The 17317-nt window shown below is 45.0% G+C and overlaps 2 protein-coding genes across 5 annotated transcripts in view; one reads left to right on the top strand and one right to left on the bottom strand.

The window, feature by feature from the left end:
- The window catches only part of mettl17 (methyltransferase like 17), a 16721-nt gene extending 9275 nt beyond the window's left edge, over positions 1–7446 (bottom strand). The window contains exons 1-5 of the mRNA XM_017687854.2: positions 7285–7446; positions 4830–4968; positions 4528–4677; positions 3478–3565; positions 3315–3396 (exon numbers count right to left, since the gene is read on the bottom strand). Of these exons, the coding sequence (XP_017543343.1) occupies positions 3315–3396; positions 3478–3565; positions 4528–4677; positions 4830–4968; positions 7285–7362 (537 nt within the window). The 5' untranslated portion in view covers positions 7363–7446. The remainder of the gene's footprint in view (positions 1–3314; positions 3397–3477; positions 3566–4527; positions 4678–4829; positions 4969–7284) is intronic.
- parp2 (poly (ADP-ribose) polymerase 2) overlaps positions 5582–17317 on the top strand; it is a 21570-nt gene continuing 9834 nt past the window's right edge. Inside the window, exons 1-9 of one of the 4 annotated variants that reach the window (XM_017687853.2) lie at positions 5582–5599; positions 8734–8937; positions 9146–9307; positions 11401–11471; positions 11585–11635; positions 14321–14417; positions 15538–15613; positions 15712–15814; positions 16658–16811. In XM_017687853.2, coding sequence (XP_017543342.1) covers positions 8874–8937; positions 9146–9307; positions 11401–11471; positions 11585–11635; positions 14321–14417; positions 15538–15613; positions 15712–15814; positions 16658–16811 — 778 coding nt within the window. In that variant the 5' untranslated portion in view covers positions 5582–5599; positions 8734–8873. Of the gene's footprint in view, positions 5600–6233; positions 6498–7437; positions 7675–8496; positions 8533–8733; positions 8938–9145; positions 9308–11400; positions 11472–11584; positions 11636–14320; positions 14418–15537; positions 15614–15711; positions 15815–16657; positions 16812–17317 lie in introns of those variants that run through there. The other 3 variants (XM_017687852.2, XM_017687851.2, XM_037544765.1) reach the window with 3 other exon arrangements.

The raw sequence follows: 17317 nt of genomic DNA, 5'->3' as shown, positions 1-17317 counted from the left end.
ACATATGGATACAAATCAGGCTTTAAAAGGCTCACGGAAAACCACACTTTCCTCCCTTTATTAAATAGAGCTGATGTTATAAATAAACACTGGTTTAAAAGTATATACCCACTACACTACACTACACTGACCGCTATATACCCACTACACTACACTGACCGCTATACACCCACTACACTACACTACACTGACCGCTATATACCCACTACACTACACTACACTGACCGCTATATACCCACTACACTACACTGACCGCTATATACCCACTACACTACACTACACTGACCGCTATATACCCACTACACTACACTACACTGACCGCTATATACCCACTACACTACACTACACTGACCGCTATATACCCACTACACTACACTGACCGCTATACACCCACTACACTACACTACACTGACCGCTATATACCCACTACACTACACTGACCGCTATATACCCACTACACTACACTGACCGCTATACACCCACTACACTACACTGACCGCTATATACCCACTACACTGACCGCTATACACCCACTACACTACACTGACCGCTATACACCCACTACACTACACTGACCGCTATACACCCACTACACTACACTACACTGACCGCTATATACCCACTACACTACACTACACTGACCGCTATATACCCACTACACTACACTACACTGACCGCTATACACCCACTACACTACACTACACTGACCGCTATATACCCACTACACTACACTACACTGACCGCTATATACCCACTACACTACACTGACCGCTATATACCCACTACACTACACTACACTGACCGCTATATACCCACTACACTACACTATACCAACCACTATATACCCACTACACCAACCACTATATACCCACTACACTACACCAACCACTATATACCCACAACACTACACCAACCGCTATATACCCACTACACTACACCAACTACTATATACCCACTACACTACACCGACCACTATATACCCACTACACTACACCAACCGCTATATACCCACTACACTACACCGACCGCTATATACCCACTACACTACACCAACTACTATATACCCACTACACTACACCGACCGCTATATACCCACTACACTACACCGACCGCTATATACCCACTACACTACACCGACCGCTATATACCCACTACACTACACCGACCGCTATATACCCACTACACTACACCAAACACTATATACCCACTACACTACACCAAACACTATATACCCACTACACTATACCAACCACTATATACCCACTACACTATACCAACCGCTATATACCCACTACACTACACCAACCGCTATATACCCACTACACTACACCAACCGCTATATACCCACTACACTACACCGACCGCTATATACCCACTACACTACACCGACCGCTATATACCCACTACACTACACCGACCGCTATATACCCACTACACTACACCGACCGCTATATACCCACTACACTACACCGACCGCTATATACCCACTACACTACACTGACCGCTATACACCCACTACACTACACTGACCGCTATATACCCACTACACTGACCGCTATACACCCACTACACTACACTGACCGCTATACACCCACTACACTACACTGACCGCTATACACCCACTACACTACACTACACTGACCGCTATATACCCACTACACTACACTACACTGACCGCTATATACCCACTACACTACACTACACTGACCGCTATACACCCACTACACTACACTACACTGACCGCTATATACCCACTACACTACACTACACTGACCGCTATATACCCACTACACTACACTGACCGCTATATACCCACTACACTACACTACAGTGACCGCTATATACCCACTACACTACACTATACCAACCACTATATACCCACTACACCAACCACTATATACCCACTACACTACACCAACCACTATATACCCACAACACTACACCAACCGCTATATACCCACTACACTACACCAACTACTATATACCCACTACACTACACCGACCACTATATACCCACTACACTACACCAACCGCTATATACCCACTACACTACACCGACCGCTATATACCCACTACACTACACCAACTACTATATACCCACTACACTACACCGACCGCTATATACCCACTACACTACACCGACCGCTATATACCCACTACACTACACCGACCGCTATATACCCACTACACTACACCGACCGCTATATACCCACTACACTACACCGACCGCTATATACCCACTACACTACACCAACCACTATATACCCACTACACTACACCGACCACTATATACCCACTACACTACACCGACCGCTATATACCCACTACACTACACCGACCGCTATATACCCACTACACTACACCGACCGCTATATACCCACTACACTACACTGACCGCTATACACCCACTACACTACACTGACCGCTATATACCCACTACACTACACTGACCGCTATATACCCACTACACTGACCGCTATACACCCACTACACTACACTGACCGCTATACACCCACTACACTACACTGACCGCTATACACCCACTACACTACACTGACCGCTATACACCCACTACACTACACTACACTGACCGCTATATACCCACTACACTACACTACACTGACCGCTATATACCCACTACACAACACTACACCAACCGCTATATACCCACTACACTACACCAACTACTATATACCCACTACACTACACCGACCACTATATACCCACTACACTACACCGACCGCTATATACCCACTACACTACACCGACCGCTATATACCCACTACACTACACCGACCGCTATATACCCACTACACTACACCAACCGCTATATACCCACTACACTACACCAACCTCTATATACCCACTACACTACACCAACCACTATATACCCACTACACTACACCAACCGCTATATACCCACTACACTACACCAACCACTACATACCCACTACACTACACCAACCACTATATACCCACTACACTACACCGACCGCTATATACCCACTACACTACACCAACCACTATATACCCACTACACTACACCGACCGCTATATACCCACTACACTACACTACACCTACCGCTATATACCCACTACACTACACTACACCGACCGCTATATACCCACTACACCATTTTTATATTTTGAAATATAAATACATTTAATAAATAAATTGCAAAATATATTTTAAAAGCATTTTAAAATGTATATTTAATAAATACATTTTTGGCCGTTTTTAATTACTTTAATTTAATAAATAAGACTGTAGTGTATATTCTTCCATACAGTGCAGCACCGTGTGTGTGTGATACCTCATTAAGGGCTCTCATGACTGCAGCGTAGCCTCCTGCGAGCCTGGCAGCCATGAACACCACCCCGAGCTCCGCATCGTACCTAGCAGACACAAACACAGCGTGAGGACCAGAGAACCCTGACCTCACCGAACACTGACCTCACTCAGAACCGTATCTGTACCTCAGAGGCGTCCAGTGATACGTCGTCTTCCTCAGTTCAAACAGAACCTTCCTCCTGATTTTAGCCTCAAAGTTCTGATCGTCTCCATCTGAACCACACGGACAGAACCAACGTCACTCACAGACCTGAAGAACGGCGCGCGCTCTAACGTGGAGAACCACACTCTGTTAGAGTGTATGGAGAACGTTACATATGACTCTATATGGGTTCTAAAATGGGTTCTTCCATTGTTCTGCCAAGCCTGTAATAAGCATCCTTATTACCATTCTAAAAGGTTCCATACAGAACCATATACAGCACCTTCTCCATCAATCTGAAGAACCATTTCACCATCAACAGCCATAACAGCTTCTATAAACGCTTCATAACACCTTCATAACCGTTTCAATCAGCATTTATAGAGCCTCTTTTTACAGGATACTGATATGGACTACTACGCCAAAATTAAAGTCCCCACTTTTCATTTTAAAACTATACTGTGTCCAGGGAAACGCCTCATTTCTGGACTTTACCCCTTTGGTCATGAAGTGCTTTGACACTTCGGCACGTTTTGAATCGATTTTCAACTTTTAATTTATTTCTTCTGGAGTATTTATACGGAGCCCTGCTGGTGACGACCTGTATAAATAAAAATAATGACTCATTACGATCCCGTTCCCACGCATGACTTAATTATCTAGTTCCCACACCCTACTAAGTCATGGCCAAGACTTAATTATTTCCATGCATAGCTACGCTGTATTAACGTGTGGGAACGAGATCCTAATGCAAGGCCACGACTTAGTAAGGGCATGGGGACAAGATCGTGGGGACGAGATAATTAAGTCATGGCCACAACCTAATTAACTTGTTCTTGCACTTTACTAAGTTGGGGCCATGACTTAATTATCTCGTCCCCACGCTTTACTTAGTTGTGGTCGCACACTAGGATCTTGTCCCCATGCCCTTACTAAGTCGTGGCCTTGCATTAGGATCTCGTTCCCACATGTTAATACAGCGTAGCTATGCATTATTTTTCACCAGCACGGCTCTGTAAAAGGTGGAGCTCACCGCTCTGTCGCTGCTTCTCCTCCGCCATCCATCTCTCCTCCAGCTCGACGGCCTTCTCTCTCAGCTGAGGGGCTTCGGCCGCGCGCTTGCGGCTCCACAGGTAGTTCTTCAGTCTGCGGGATCTCTCAGACAAATCCTTCAGCTCGGACTCTGCACCAGCGAACACGGCAAAGACGGAGATCCGCAGAGTTTAAAGTCTTTCCCACGTTTCTGAGCCACAGTGAGCGCTTTGGCTCGTTAACCTCATTAACGCCCATTTATTAACTCTGTTACTGCCTGGGCTCGTTAACTTCATTACTCACTGTGTATGGCTGTTAGAGCTCCTCTCTGGAGACCATCGGGCAGACGGATGGTTTTGAGGGTCGTCACTCCGGGGTGTTTCCTGTGTGGAGAGCCTCTCAGGAACTCGGGCTGGACCAGAGCTGCTGCAGCACTCTTACACTGGCAGGACAAACCATACAGAAGGACTGATCTGCATTAAATACACATTCATCAAATACTACTACTAACAATAAACCACACTCACACACACACACTCACACACACACTCACACACACACACTCACACCACACAGACCAAGCATAACATTATGAACACCTCCTCGTTTCTATGCTCACTGTCCACTCTATCAGCTCCACTGACCGTATAGCTGCACTCTGTAGTTCTACAGTTACAGACTGTAGTCCATCTGTTTCTCTGATACTCTGTTACCCTGTTCTTCATTGGTCAGGACCCCCATGGACCCTCACAGAGCAGGTACTGTTTGGGTGGTGGGTCATTCTCAGCACTGCAGTAACACTGACGTGGTGGTGGTGTGTCAGTGTGTGTTGTGCTGGTCTGAGTGGATCAGACACAGCAGTGCTGCTGGAGTTTTTAAAGACCTCAGTGTCGCTGCTGGACTGAGAATAGTCCACCAACCAAAAATATCCAGCCAGCAGCGTCCTGTGGGCAGCGTCCTGTGGGCAGTGTCCTGTGACCACTGATGAAGGACTAGAGGATGACCAACACAAACTGTGCAGCAGCAGATGAGCTGTCGTCTCTGACTTTACATCTACAAGGTGGACCGACAAGGTAGGAGTGTCTAATAGAGTGGACAGTGAGTGGACACAGTGTTTAAAAACTCCTGCAGCACTGCTGTGTCTGATCCACTCGTACCAGTGCAACTACACACCACCTGCTCTGTGGGGGTGCTGATCATTGTAGAACAGGGTAACAGAGTATCAGAGAAACAGATGGACTACAGTCTGTAACTGTAGAACTACAGTGCACCAAGGAGGTGGTCATAATGTTGTGCCTGATCAGTGTGTGTGTGTATTATGTATTTTTTATATATATATATATATATATATATATATATATATATATATATATATATATATATATATAGAGAGAGAGAGAGAGAGAGAGTTAGATAGATAGATAGTTAGAAAGATAAAAGTGCGTTTGATCGCTTCATCCGAGCTTTCCCCGTGACGCGTGGCCAGCCGAGCCAATCACTGCGCGGCAATTTGCATAACAGCCCTAATCTCAGCGTCTGGCACCGTTTTCGTGTTTTTAGGCAGAAATATTCGCATCGCGGCTCTAAACATGAAAATCACAGCCGAATAACGATTTGCGGGACACGGTGACGTCGCGACCCCGCGGAGTTTGATCCGCCACCGTCCCCGAGTCGCGCATCAACCCCGCCGGGCTTTAAAGGCGCAGCGCGCGGCTGCTCAGCGCAGCGGGAGGAAGCTCACTGTAGAGGTCACGCGCAGAGTGCCCGTCACTCGTCCTTTGATCTCGGGGAAGGTCTGAGACACGAGCCAATCGCCGCTCTCGCAGAGCGTCATCTGACCCGGATGAGCGAGCGCACAGACAACGTTGGGCCAGCGCGCGCGCGCTCCCGCACGAGACGCGGCGCGAGCGCATTGAGCACGCGCGGCCGATGCGGCGCGCGCACGGCTTGGAATCGCTCGCGGCTGGCGGAGTGAGTGCGATGTGTGAGCCGGTGCGCCGCACCGGAACCCAATTCAGACTACTCTCCCCCCGCTTTTCCCATTTTACTTCATCTGGAATGCTGATGATGGAAAACAGTGGAAAGTCTGGAATAATGAGTTTTCTTTGGGGACTATATTGCCGCACGGCGCCCTGCATGTCTCCCTCCACCATGAATGGAGGTGAAGTTCTCTAAACAGCGTCTCAGTCATCAGGCGGCGACTCGAGGTTCTTCGGACTGGGGGAGGATGCGCTGTAGACGGTTCTCCGAGTGTTCATGGTTCTATATAGAACCATTTTCTGTACTACCTAATACTAAGAACCACATTTGTAAGAGTCTTAAGTATATATATATAGTATCCAGGCAGCAGCGTCCTGTGGGCAGCGTCCTGTGGGCAGCGTCCTGTGACCACTGATGAAGGACTAGAGGATGACCAACACAAACTGTGCAGCAGCAGATGAGCTGTCGTCTCTGACTTTACATCTACAAGGTGGACCGACAAGGTAGGAGTGTCTAATAGAGTGGACAGTGAGTGGACACAGTGTTTAAAAACTCCAGCAGCACTGCTGTGTCTGATCCACTCACACCAGCACATCCACCCAAATAGTACCTGCTCTGTGAGGGTCCATGGGGGTCCTGACCACTGAAGAACAGAGTATCAGAGAAACAGATGGACTACAGTCTGTAACTGTAGAACTAAAGAGTGCAGCTATACGGTAAGTGGAGCTGGCAGAGTGGACAGTCAGTGTAGGAACAGTGGGGCGGTTTTCAGACTCACCCTCTGTGCGTCTCCGGATGGAAGAGCAGCGCGGCGCCGCCAACAAACCCTGACCAGCCGATTCCACAGAGCAGACATGGCTGGTCCAGACAGACCCCTGAAACACGCAGCGCGGAGACCCTCGCAGTGTCCGCCTGTCGCTCACGTGGACCCACACCAGCCCCACCATCAAAACAAACCCGTGCAGAAACACGCAGCCCGCTTTAAGCGGTTCCCATGCATGTTCCTGCAGGGGGGCGGCGGTTAGCTTCGCTTTAGCCGCGCTTTTCTCCCACAGACACGAATAAAAGACTAAAAAAAATAATAATACACCTTTTAATGACGAGATGCGTCGAACCAGGAGCTCCCGAGCGAAACCAGCACCAAACTCCGACAGCCAAGCGCAAACAGGTAGCTAAATAACCTCAACAAACAGCTTCGTGTTCTAATTCGCCCGTTCCACCTTAAATGGAGCGGCGTAGCGTTGTAGGGCTGTATAGGCCAGACTGGAACTACCGCACCATTTAAGGTGGAACGGGCACTAAGGTGATACAGACTAATTTTATTCGATTTTCACCCCAAACGTTGCCGAATAAGTGAAAGTCGCGGTTAAAGCGATTATTCTGTCTGTTTCAGCGCTGGAGCTGCGAGTAATACACGTTTGTTCCCGCCAAATTAGCATCGTGCTAATGTTACAGTAACCTGCCTCAGTTTCTACAGGATTCGTCCAATAATTCAAGAATTTTAGACGCACGTTTTTCAAAACTATTTACTTTCGTAACTCATAGGTAGTGGTCTGTTTAGAACCACGAATCTTGGCTAGCTAACTATATTGGTTAGTTATCTAGAACCCTTTCGTGATTAAAGGGGAACCCCTCCTTTTTTCCAAAGCTTCTGCACAATTCAGTCATTGTGATGTAAATAAACTGACGTGGTTTCACGCAAAATGCTCCATCCTAAAGAACTTTCAGAGCAGATTTGGAACTGTTCCCAGTGGTGGTGATGGGAACCAGACGTCCCTCTAAAAGCTCCTCACAGAAAGTTCCTACATGAACTGGTTCTGAATTCACTGCCTGGTGACTGAGACGCTGTTTTATGAGAGTTTAGAGAACTTCAACTCCATTCATGGTGGAGGGAGACATGCAGGGCGCCGTGCGGCAATATAGTCCCCAAAGAAAACTCATTATTCCAGATTTTCCACTGTTTTCCATCATCAACATTCCATATAAGCTCAGAAGACTCGTGTAGGTTCTCTGGTGGTTCTGGATGGTAAATAAAGTGTCTATATCTGTGTTGTAGTCATGGCGACGCCTGGTTCCCATCACCACCACTGTAAAGACGTCTGAGCCGTTTCACACCAAACCCCCTCAGAATTTCTCTGTTATGGGGGGGATTTTGAAAAAAAAAAAGGATAAAGGGATTCGCAGTCTTCCCGCCGCCGATGATGTTTTCCGTTTGTTTTCTCCTCAGTCTGGCAGTGGGAGGGTGACGATGGCCAGTGGGAGCCGTACTCGTCCACAGCGTGCGCCCAGTTGGACGCGGCGGTCAGGGCCGGTGAGAGCTCAGTGACCCTGCTGGTCGGCCCGGGATACGAGGTGGACCTCGTGAAGATGACGCAGACTAACTCAGTGACCAAATACCGCAGGAAGATACGCTCACTGACCGTGAAGGCAGGTAAGACTGGAGGTTTGTGCTGAAGGGAATCGGCGTAAACTCTTAGCTCACTCCCTCATTCGCTCACTCCCTCATTCGCTCACTCAGTGATTCCCTCGTTCATTCACTCCCTCAGTCCCTCACTCACTCGGTCACTCACTCACTCACGCGGTCACTCACTCCCTCAACCAGTCACTCACTCTCTCTTTCACGCTGGCTCTCTTTACAGAGGATGTGAACGGAGGTGACGGGTCACAACTGACCAGCACTGCTTCCATTAAAGAGGAGGAAGAGGAGGAAGAGGAGGCTCCTGCTGCAAAGAAGAGACGTGGGCGAGGGAAAAGCCAGAAGGAGAACAAAGCCAAACCCAGTGAGGAAACGGACAGTAAAGGTGAGGCTTCACCTGAGATTTACAGCACAATTAAGTTCAAAGGGCAGTTCTGACCACATCAGTGAGTAATGGTCGTCAGCGATGAAGCGGTCGGCTGTTCAGATCGAAGTTTGTTCTTGTGCAGGTGCTTCTGACTCGGAGTTCTGCTCACATTTCTTTAAAAAATAGCAGCAAATCACGGAGTGCGTTTACATGCACTCGGATTTCTGCAGTTATCCGATTATTCAAACTGTCATGTAAACGCCAAGTTCAGATTTCTTAGAGGAAGGTCTAGAAATCTGATAAAGAGGCTGGAGTTTAGCTCAGTAATCAGATTCCTCAGGGCTGTGAGCTCTTACTCTGATTTCTGAGAGTGGAGTCAGGTCTAGAAATCTGATAAAGAGGCTGGAGTTTAGCTCAGTAATCAGATTCCTCAGGGCTGTGAGCTCTTACTCTGATTTCTGAGAGTGGAGTCAGGTCTAGAAATCTGATAAAGAGGCTGGAGTTTAGCTCAGTAATCAGATTCCTCAGTGCTGTGAGCTCTTACTCTGATTTCTGAGAGTGGAGTCAGGTCTAGAGATCTGATAAAGAGGCTGGAGTTTAGCTCAGTAATCAGATTCCTCAGTGCTGTGAGCTCTTACTCTGATTTCTGAGAGTGGAGTCAGGTCTAGAAATCTGATAAAGAGGCTGGAGTTTAGCTCAGTAATCAGATTCCTCAGGGCTGTGAGCTCTTACTCTGATTTCTGAGAGTGGAGTCAGGTCTAGAAATCTGATAAAGAGGCTGGAGTTTAGCTCAGTAATCAGATTCCTCAGGGCTGTGAGCTCTTACTCTGATTTCTGAGAGTGGAGTCAGGTCTAGAAATCTGATAAAGAGGCTGGAGTTTAGCTCAGTAATCAGATTCCTCAGGGCTGTGAGCTCTTACTCTGATTTCTGAGAGTGGAGTCAGGTCTAGAAATCTGATAAAGAGGCTGGAGTTTAGCTCAGTAATCAGCTTCCTCAGGGCTGTGAGCTCTTACTCTGATTTCTGAGAGTGGAGTCAGGTCTAGAAATCTGATAAAGAGGCTGGAGTTTAGCTCAGTAATCAGATTCCTCAGGGCTGTGAACTCTTACTCTGATTTCTGAGAGTGGAGTCAGGTCTAGAAATCTGATAAAGAGGCTGGAGTTTAGCTCAGTAATCAGATTCCTCAGGGCTGTGAGCTCTTACTCTGATTTCTGAGAGTGGAGTCAGGTCTAGAGATCTGATAAAGAGGCTGGAGTTTAGCTCAGTAATCAGATTCCTCAGTGCTGTGAGCTCTTACTCTGATTTCTGAGAGTGGAGTCAGGTCTAGAAATCTGATAAAGAGGCTGGAGTTTAGCTCAGTAATCAGATTCCTCAGGGCTGTGAGCTCTTACTCTGATTTCTGAGAGTGGAGTCAGGTCTAGAAATCTGATAAAGAGGCTGGAGTTTAGCTCAGTAATCAGATTCCTCAGTGCTGTGAGCTCTTACTCTGATTTCTGAGAATGGAGTCAGGTCTAGAAATCTGATAAAGAGGCTGGAGTTTAGCTCAGTAATCAGATTCCTCAGTGCTGTAATCTCTTACTCTGAGTGAGTGAAAACAGACTGCGGTACTGGAAATAAGCGAGCAGCGTCGCCGCGAGCAAAACGCTTTTAGAGTGACGCTGAAACCAAATTCATGCTTGATGAAATGAAGGATTTACATCTTCTTCATCTTCTAGATGATGTATGTTCATATTCTCAGGTAAAGTGACTCAAAGCCACAGCGTGAAGTTAAAGTTTTTACGTCTCGTCGTCGTCTGTGAGTTTACCGTCTGACTCGCGCAGACCTGGAGTTTCCATCATCCGAGTACCGAAGTGCGTGTAAACGTGTTGATTTTCTGCAGTTATCGGATTATCAAATGCAAAAAAACAGGCAAGAAGTGTTATTTTTATTAGTTAATCCGTTTATTGTCATTATTGGTGTTTTTTTTAATGACCTCCGTGTGTAAAGTAACCTTTGTTGTGATCATGCGAAGGAAAACGTACTTCCCCCTCTTATTTTCCATTTCTTTGTTCCAGGATTTACGCACGCTTGCGCTGTGCACTCTGTAATGCCTCCTGTTTGTTGTTGTGCAGAGGTGGTGAAGACGGTGGTGATGAAGGGGAAAGCCCCAGTGGATTCCGAGTGCAAGGCCAAAGTGGGAAAGGTCAGACCGCATCAGCGCAACACACGGCGCGTTTTATTTTCCAAGCCAGCAGATTCAGAGACACAATTATTTAAATATCTGTTCCAGACTTTTACCCACACGTTCCTCCACAGGCGTTCGTCTACAGCGAGGGCAACGATGTCTATGACGTCATGCTGAACCAGGTGAGTGTTAAGAGTGTGTGGTTTTTTTTTTCCCTGAAATTTATATTATTTACATCTTGGCATTGGCACTTCGTGTCCTCTTGGTTACCTCTGCTGCCGTACTGAACCAGTGCCTCTACTCTATCACCCCTACACGTCACTCTATACGTCACTCTGTACATTACCAGTGTTAAGATGTACACCTTCTACCTCGTACTCCTGCTGCTGTTATTTGCACCTTCTATTTATTGTTTATGTAACTTTGGGAGTTAACTGGGACCGTGAGTACAATGTTTCGTCCACCCCATGTACCACATGTGATGCGAATGACAATAAAAGCCTCATCTTATCTTTACGTCTATAATATCTGAGAAAATAAATAAATACGGAGCTGAAGGAATGTGCAGCTCAAATATAATACGAAGAACTACTTGTTGCACAATAAGGGAAGCTTGAAAACCAATGGCATATATATATATATATATATATATATATATATATATATATATATATATATATATATATATATATATATATATATATATATAAAATATACCCCGTCATTTTTTTCACCAAAGAATTTAATTTACTTATTTATGGTTGTTTCACTTCACTTTTATTGTGACTATTTTGAATTGTATCTTGTATGTGTTTGTAATGTTTTACATTGAGAATATGAACATAATTAGCTGGCAATGTGACAGACCAATCAAGAAATTTGATCTGAACATGTTTTATTTTGCAAATATCTTTCACATACTATATACATATATTTTGAACTTGAATATCTGAGCTTGTGTCCTCCTAGCAGTACCACTGTGGCCCTCTAGGGGGCGACTACAGTATAATATAAGATAATGTACTAATTAACAAAATTCCTCAAACTCGCGTTTACACACACTACTTGCGTTCAAGCGCTGGCACTAACTGTTGGTGGTGCAGTGGGCCGCTGACCCCTCCAGCACTGAAGCTGCAGTCCTCTAGAAAAGCTCTGGAAAAGCCCTGATGCTGAAACGGTGTGGAACAGTCAGGATTTTAAACATGCAGGGAGGACTAGAACGAGAACCTTTTCTCTGGCTTGTTTGTCGACTGCTGCTGGAAAAACTGGTAGAAGATGGTACTTGGACTCGACGGCCCCCTCCCCTCAAGAAATGCAACTTTCAGCGAGGCCCCTGAAATTTTTATGAATTTTTCATTGAATTTTAATCATTTTCCTAGGGCTGTGCAATAAGGACATTAAGCACAGTTTGATAAAGCTGTTGTGTATCACGATGATATGAGAAACAATATTTAATACTAAAACAGAGCGCTTATTTAGCAACTAAAAATAAAATAAAAAAAAATTACAAATGCATCAATCAGCATTGTGCAAAAAACATTTTCGACAAAGTCTACAAAAAAGAATATATATATATAATGTGTAGCTCTTGTCGGAACAAAACCTCGTATCAAACTTTACAGGAGAAGGAAAAAACATACTTTACTTTTAATGCAAGTCAATGGAACCAGACGTCTTTCCAAGTCACTTTGGCCCATTTCTTTAGGTCGATTCATCATGAACTTTACGCACAATGTAAAGGGTAACAGGTACTTTCAAATTATGTGAAAAACTGAAAAACGACAAAAATGGAGATACGAGGTTTGTGTGTGTGTGTGTGTGTGTGTGTGTGTGTATGTGTGTGTGTATATATGAAATTAACAAATGCCTATTCAGTTCTATAAAAGCTCCTTATAGTGATGCGGGTTTGTTGTGACAGTACCTGTTTCTGCTTCAGATGTTTTGAGTCACTGAGTCGGTTTTCATCTGCGGACGTGTGTTTTTTGGGATTGTTTGGTCACTTGTTCTGTACGCGGGAGGGCAGTGTTTGTCCAGCTCGGGGGAAGAGCTTATTGTGTTTATCACAGGAACTCATGTCACGAGAACAGTTAGTCCAGGTAATTACCCACAACTCAATGCCACAACTTCTCCACTGATGCCTAACACAAGGTGGCACACTTGCAAACCTGCGGTGGTAGATAAATGAAAAGATGTGGTAATTAGGCCTCGGCAACATGACGACGTTTATCATTAATGTGATCAATTTAATCACAGTATGCTTTTCTGAGCATATTCCAGCGAACGTTGATTGACACGTTGATTAAAATTCCATTTTTAGTTTTTAATAGTATTTTTTTAAACATGGCAGTGCATTTTCAGTTTATTGGATGTCGTATTGTGACATATTGAGTATCATGAAAGCGTCTCAAAGGATCATGATATACTTTTTTGCCATATCGCCCACCTCTAGTAGTATTAAGGGTTATAACAACAACAACAACAACAACAAGTGTTCGGTGAAGTAAGGGCGCTATATTAATTTAATTATTTATACTCTATTTTAAGGCTTTAGAAACCCCCCCCACACTTTCACCGTAATAACCATTCCCACACTGTTCTGTGCATGGACTGGACCTTTACCCTTACTGTAAAACGGTTTGACCTACGCAGCCACACGGATCGAGTTCCGCAGAAAACCTGCAATGTAGCGAAAAAATCGGCGATGTATTTTTTCCATTAATATTTTTTGAAAACCCGCGATGCACCGAGTCCGGGAAAGGTGAACCGCGAAGTGGCGAGGGAACACTGTAATAATAATAATCTATTTAATCTATTTAATCTATTTAAAAGTTGCAGAACTAATCCTTCCTCAATCTGCTGTTTTCCAGACGAACCTCCAGTTCAACAACAACAAGTACTACCTGATCCAGCTGCTCCAGGACAATAACGCTAAAGCCTACAGCGTGTGGATGCGGTGGGGGAGAGGTGGGTGCAGGAGAGTTCAGCCCTGTGGTTCATCTCTAATAGACCGGACTGTGTGGGGGTAGTCAAACTCACTCCGGGTATTACCAGTTGAGATGGTCCTCGTTTCTGCAGAACTGCTCAGTTGGCGAACGTTATGCGCTGATTTACATGGAGATGACAGCAAAAAATAGCATTACCGTAACAATAGAGACTAAAGAACACTAGTATTGTCAAATGAATCTCATCATGAAAGAGTTACATTAGATTCTGCAAAGGACTTTATACAAAAGTAGTTACCAAGATATATGATGTATATATACACAGCACTGTGAGAAGGTTTCAGGCGTCTATAACGAATGTTTAACCAGCTGACCTCAGCAGTGAGTTTATCACAATATACATTAGAATAAAGTCGTATTCATAATTCAGATAAACAGAAAAACTATAAACAGTAACAAGAATTTCTTGGGTCCATATTTTTCCTGGACGCCTTCACAGCCGCCACAGAGACTCGTTAATATCATCAATTACATCATGAGCTCAATTTACTGAGCACTGATTGGTCAAACCAGGAGCTGCTTTTTAACTACATATAATACTGGACTTCCTCGAGGAGGAGAGGCTTGGAGATGGGGAAACACACACAAACATCCAGAACATCACTGTTTATTATTTACACATATATAAACTGAGGTCATGTAGGCGTGACTTTAGCACCATTTCTGCTACTTTTGCAGGGGAAGTTGTCACTTTTTTTTAAATAAAAAGGTTGATGTAATAGATGTCCATTGTTAGAGTTAAAACACAGCATTGGCTCCTCAGTCCAAACAGGCCATATATAGAATTCAATTCACTGTTTTTGTGATGTCACAACACCCAGCACATTTCCATATATCCACCCACTCATGCTGATGGTGTGGGAGTGTTTCACAGCAGCCAATCGGCTCTTGAAGGCGCAGTGACGAAAGCAGCCTGTTTAATTCTTAGGAGAGGTTGGAAAATGGACATAAAAGAATGAACTATGACTGATTTTGATGCGTTGAATCCACACACACGTCATAAGTGAACCTCAGGGACAAAAATCAAATGCAAGACAGATGGAGGATGTGAGCCCTTTAACGCACAGTGTTGTTCTCCTCAGTGGGAAAAGTTGGACAGAACAGTTTGGTGTTTTGTGGAGGCGACCTCGCCCGCGCCAAGGACGTCTTCAAGAAAAAGTGAGCGCCTTTGAAAGGATTTCTTCGAGGGTCGATGGTCATAAACGCTGCTGTTTGTGCTTTTGTAGGCGGTGCATTTGACCTTTTATGTTTCCCAGGTTCATCGATAAGACCAAGAACGAGTGGGAAGATCGCGCAAACTTTGAGAAAGTTTCCGGAAAATATGACCTGGTGTTCATGGACTACAGCAGCAATGACAAAGTAAGAGAGCGGGAAAAAATTTACCCGTTTTTGTTTATTTTTCCCTTTCGCTCTCGCATTAATGGAGCTACACTCAGAGATAAAGGTTCTAGACTGTCTCTGGGTCAGTTCCTCTCTCGTCACTGGGGTGGATCCCTCAAGGCTCCGTCTCAGTGCCTTTAGTCAGGGAACATAACTGAACCATAATCCACTGAAATGATCTGTTCTAAGCTGGACTGACTCCACACACCCCGCCTCGCCTCGCCTCCAGGCTTTTACTCTACTGCTCTGTTTTAAAACATTCGGTTATGAAAAGGAACAAATACCAACTTTTCACCTGGAGAACCTGATTTAAGCTCCACAATCAGACCTTAAACCCACTGCTGGAGCTTTGAGGGAACATCTACACTGTTTGTACCTCGATGATGAAAAACGTTCCTGAGCAGAACCTTCGGTTCTAACAGTTCATGTCATGAAAAATGACTTTATCTTCATTTTTTTTTTTTAATGAAAAAGTTTGATGGGGTATGATAGCCCTGCCCACCCACACTGACTGAGTGTTTCTTCCTCGACTGAATATGGGCAGCCAATCAAAACAGAGCTTATTTAAATATACATTGGTCTCAAAGGCATAGTAACACAGAAGTCTGGTTTCAGCCTGAGGCAGAAGAAGGTTGGAAACGTGTATTATGGTTGATTTTGACACATAAAACCCACATGAACGTCATGACTTGGTCTCAGGGGAAAGAATAAATAAACTGTCCTTGTTAAGATCCTTCCTCCAGTTCTACATTACATGCATGTTTTCCTTATTTAATAATTCATTTCTACATTTAATCAGTCATTATGCTTTTGATTTTGTAGGAGGAGGATACTGTCGACTTGTCCACTCCGGTCCAGAAGAAGCCGTCCCAGCTGGACATCAAAGTGCAGTCTCTCCTGGAGCTAATCTGTGACATCAAAGCCATGGAGGAGTGCGTGCTCGAGATGAAGTTCGACACCAGAAAGGCTCCTCTTGGTCAGTTTGGCCTGGCGGTGCTCTGATTAGGGATGCATTGATAGTTGACAGACCGAGTACAATGTTTTCAGTGCTCACCGATCCCGAGTCCGATACCATGCTGAGTAACCTACTTAGAATGAAGTGGTTAAGTGAGACTTTTTTAATCCCACAAACGGGAAAATTCCGCCTCCGCGTTTAACCCATCCGTGAAGTGAAACACCACGCACACACTAGTGAACACACACACTAGGGGGCAGTGAGCACACCTGCCCGGAGCGGTGGGCAGCCCTATCCACGGCACCCGGGGAGCAGTTGGGGGTTGGCATCTTATCCGCCAGCTTCTTATTCAGATTTTCCGTTCCACCTTAAATCGTGCGGCAGTTACTTTCGTGCACCTCATACGTAGAAGGAATTTCGAAAAAGGAAGAAGACGAATAAGAAGCCAAAACTGTGCCACAGAAAAAATGTGTAGATCTCCAGTTTATCTGAATAAACACCTCCCAATCAAGAAAGACCTTAAACAA

Source organism: Pygocentrus nattereri, chromosome 2 (genome assembly GCF_015220715.1).
Source record: "Pygocentrus nattereri isolate fPygNat1 chromosome 2, fPygNat1.pri, whole genome shotgun sequence".
Lineage (NCBI taxonomy): Eukaryota > Metazoa > Chordata > Actinopteri > Characiformes > Serrasalmidae > Pygocentrus > Pygocentrus nattereri.
This window is presented reverse-complemented; position numbering and strand designations above follow the sequence as displayed.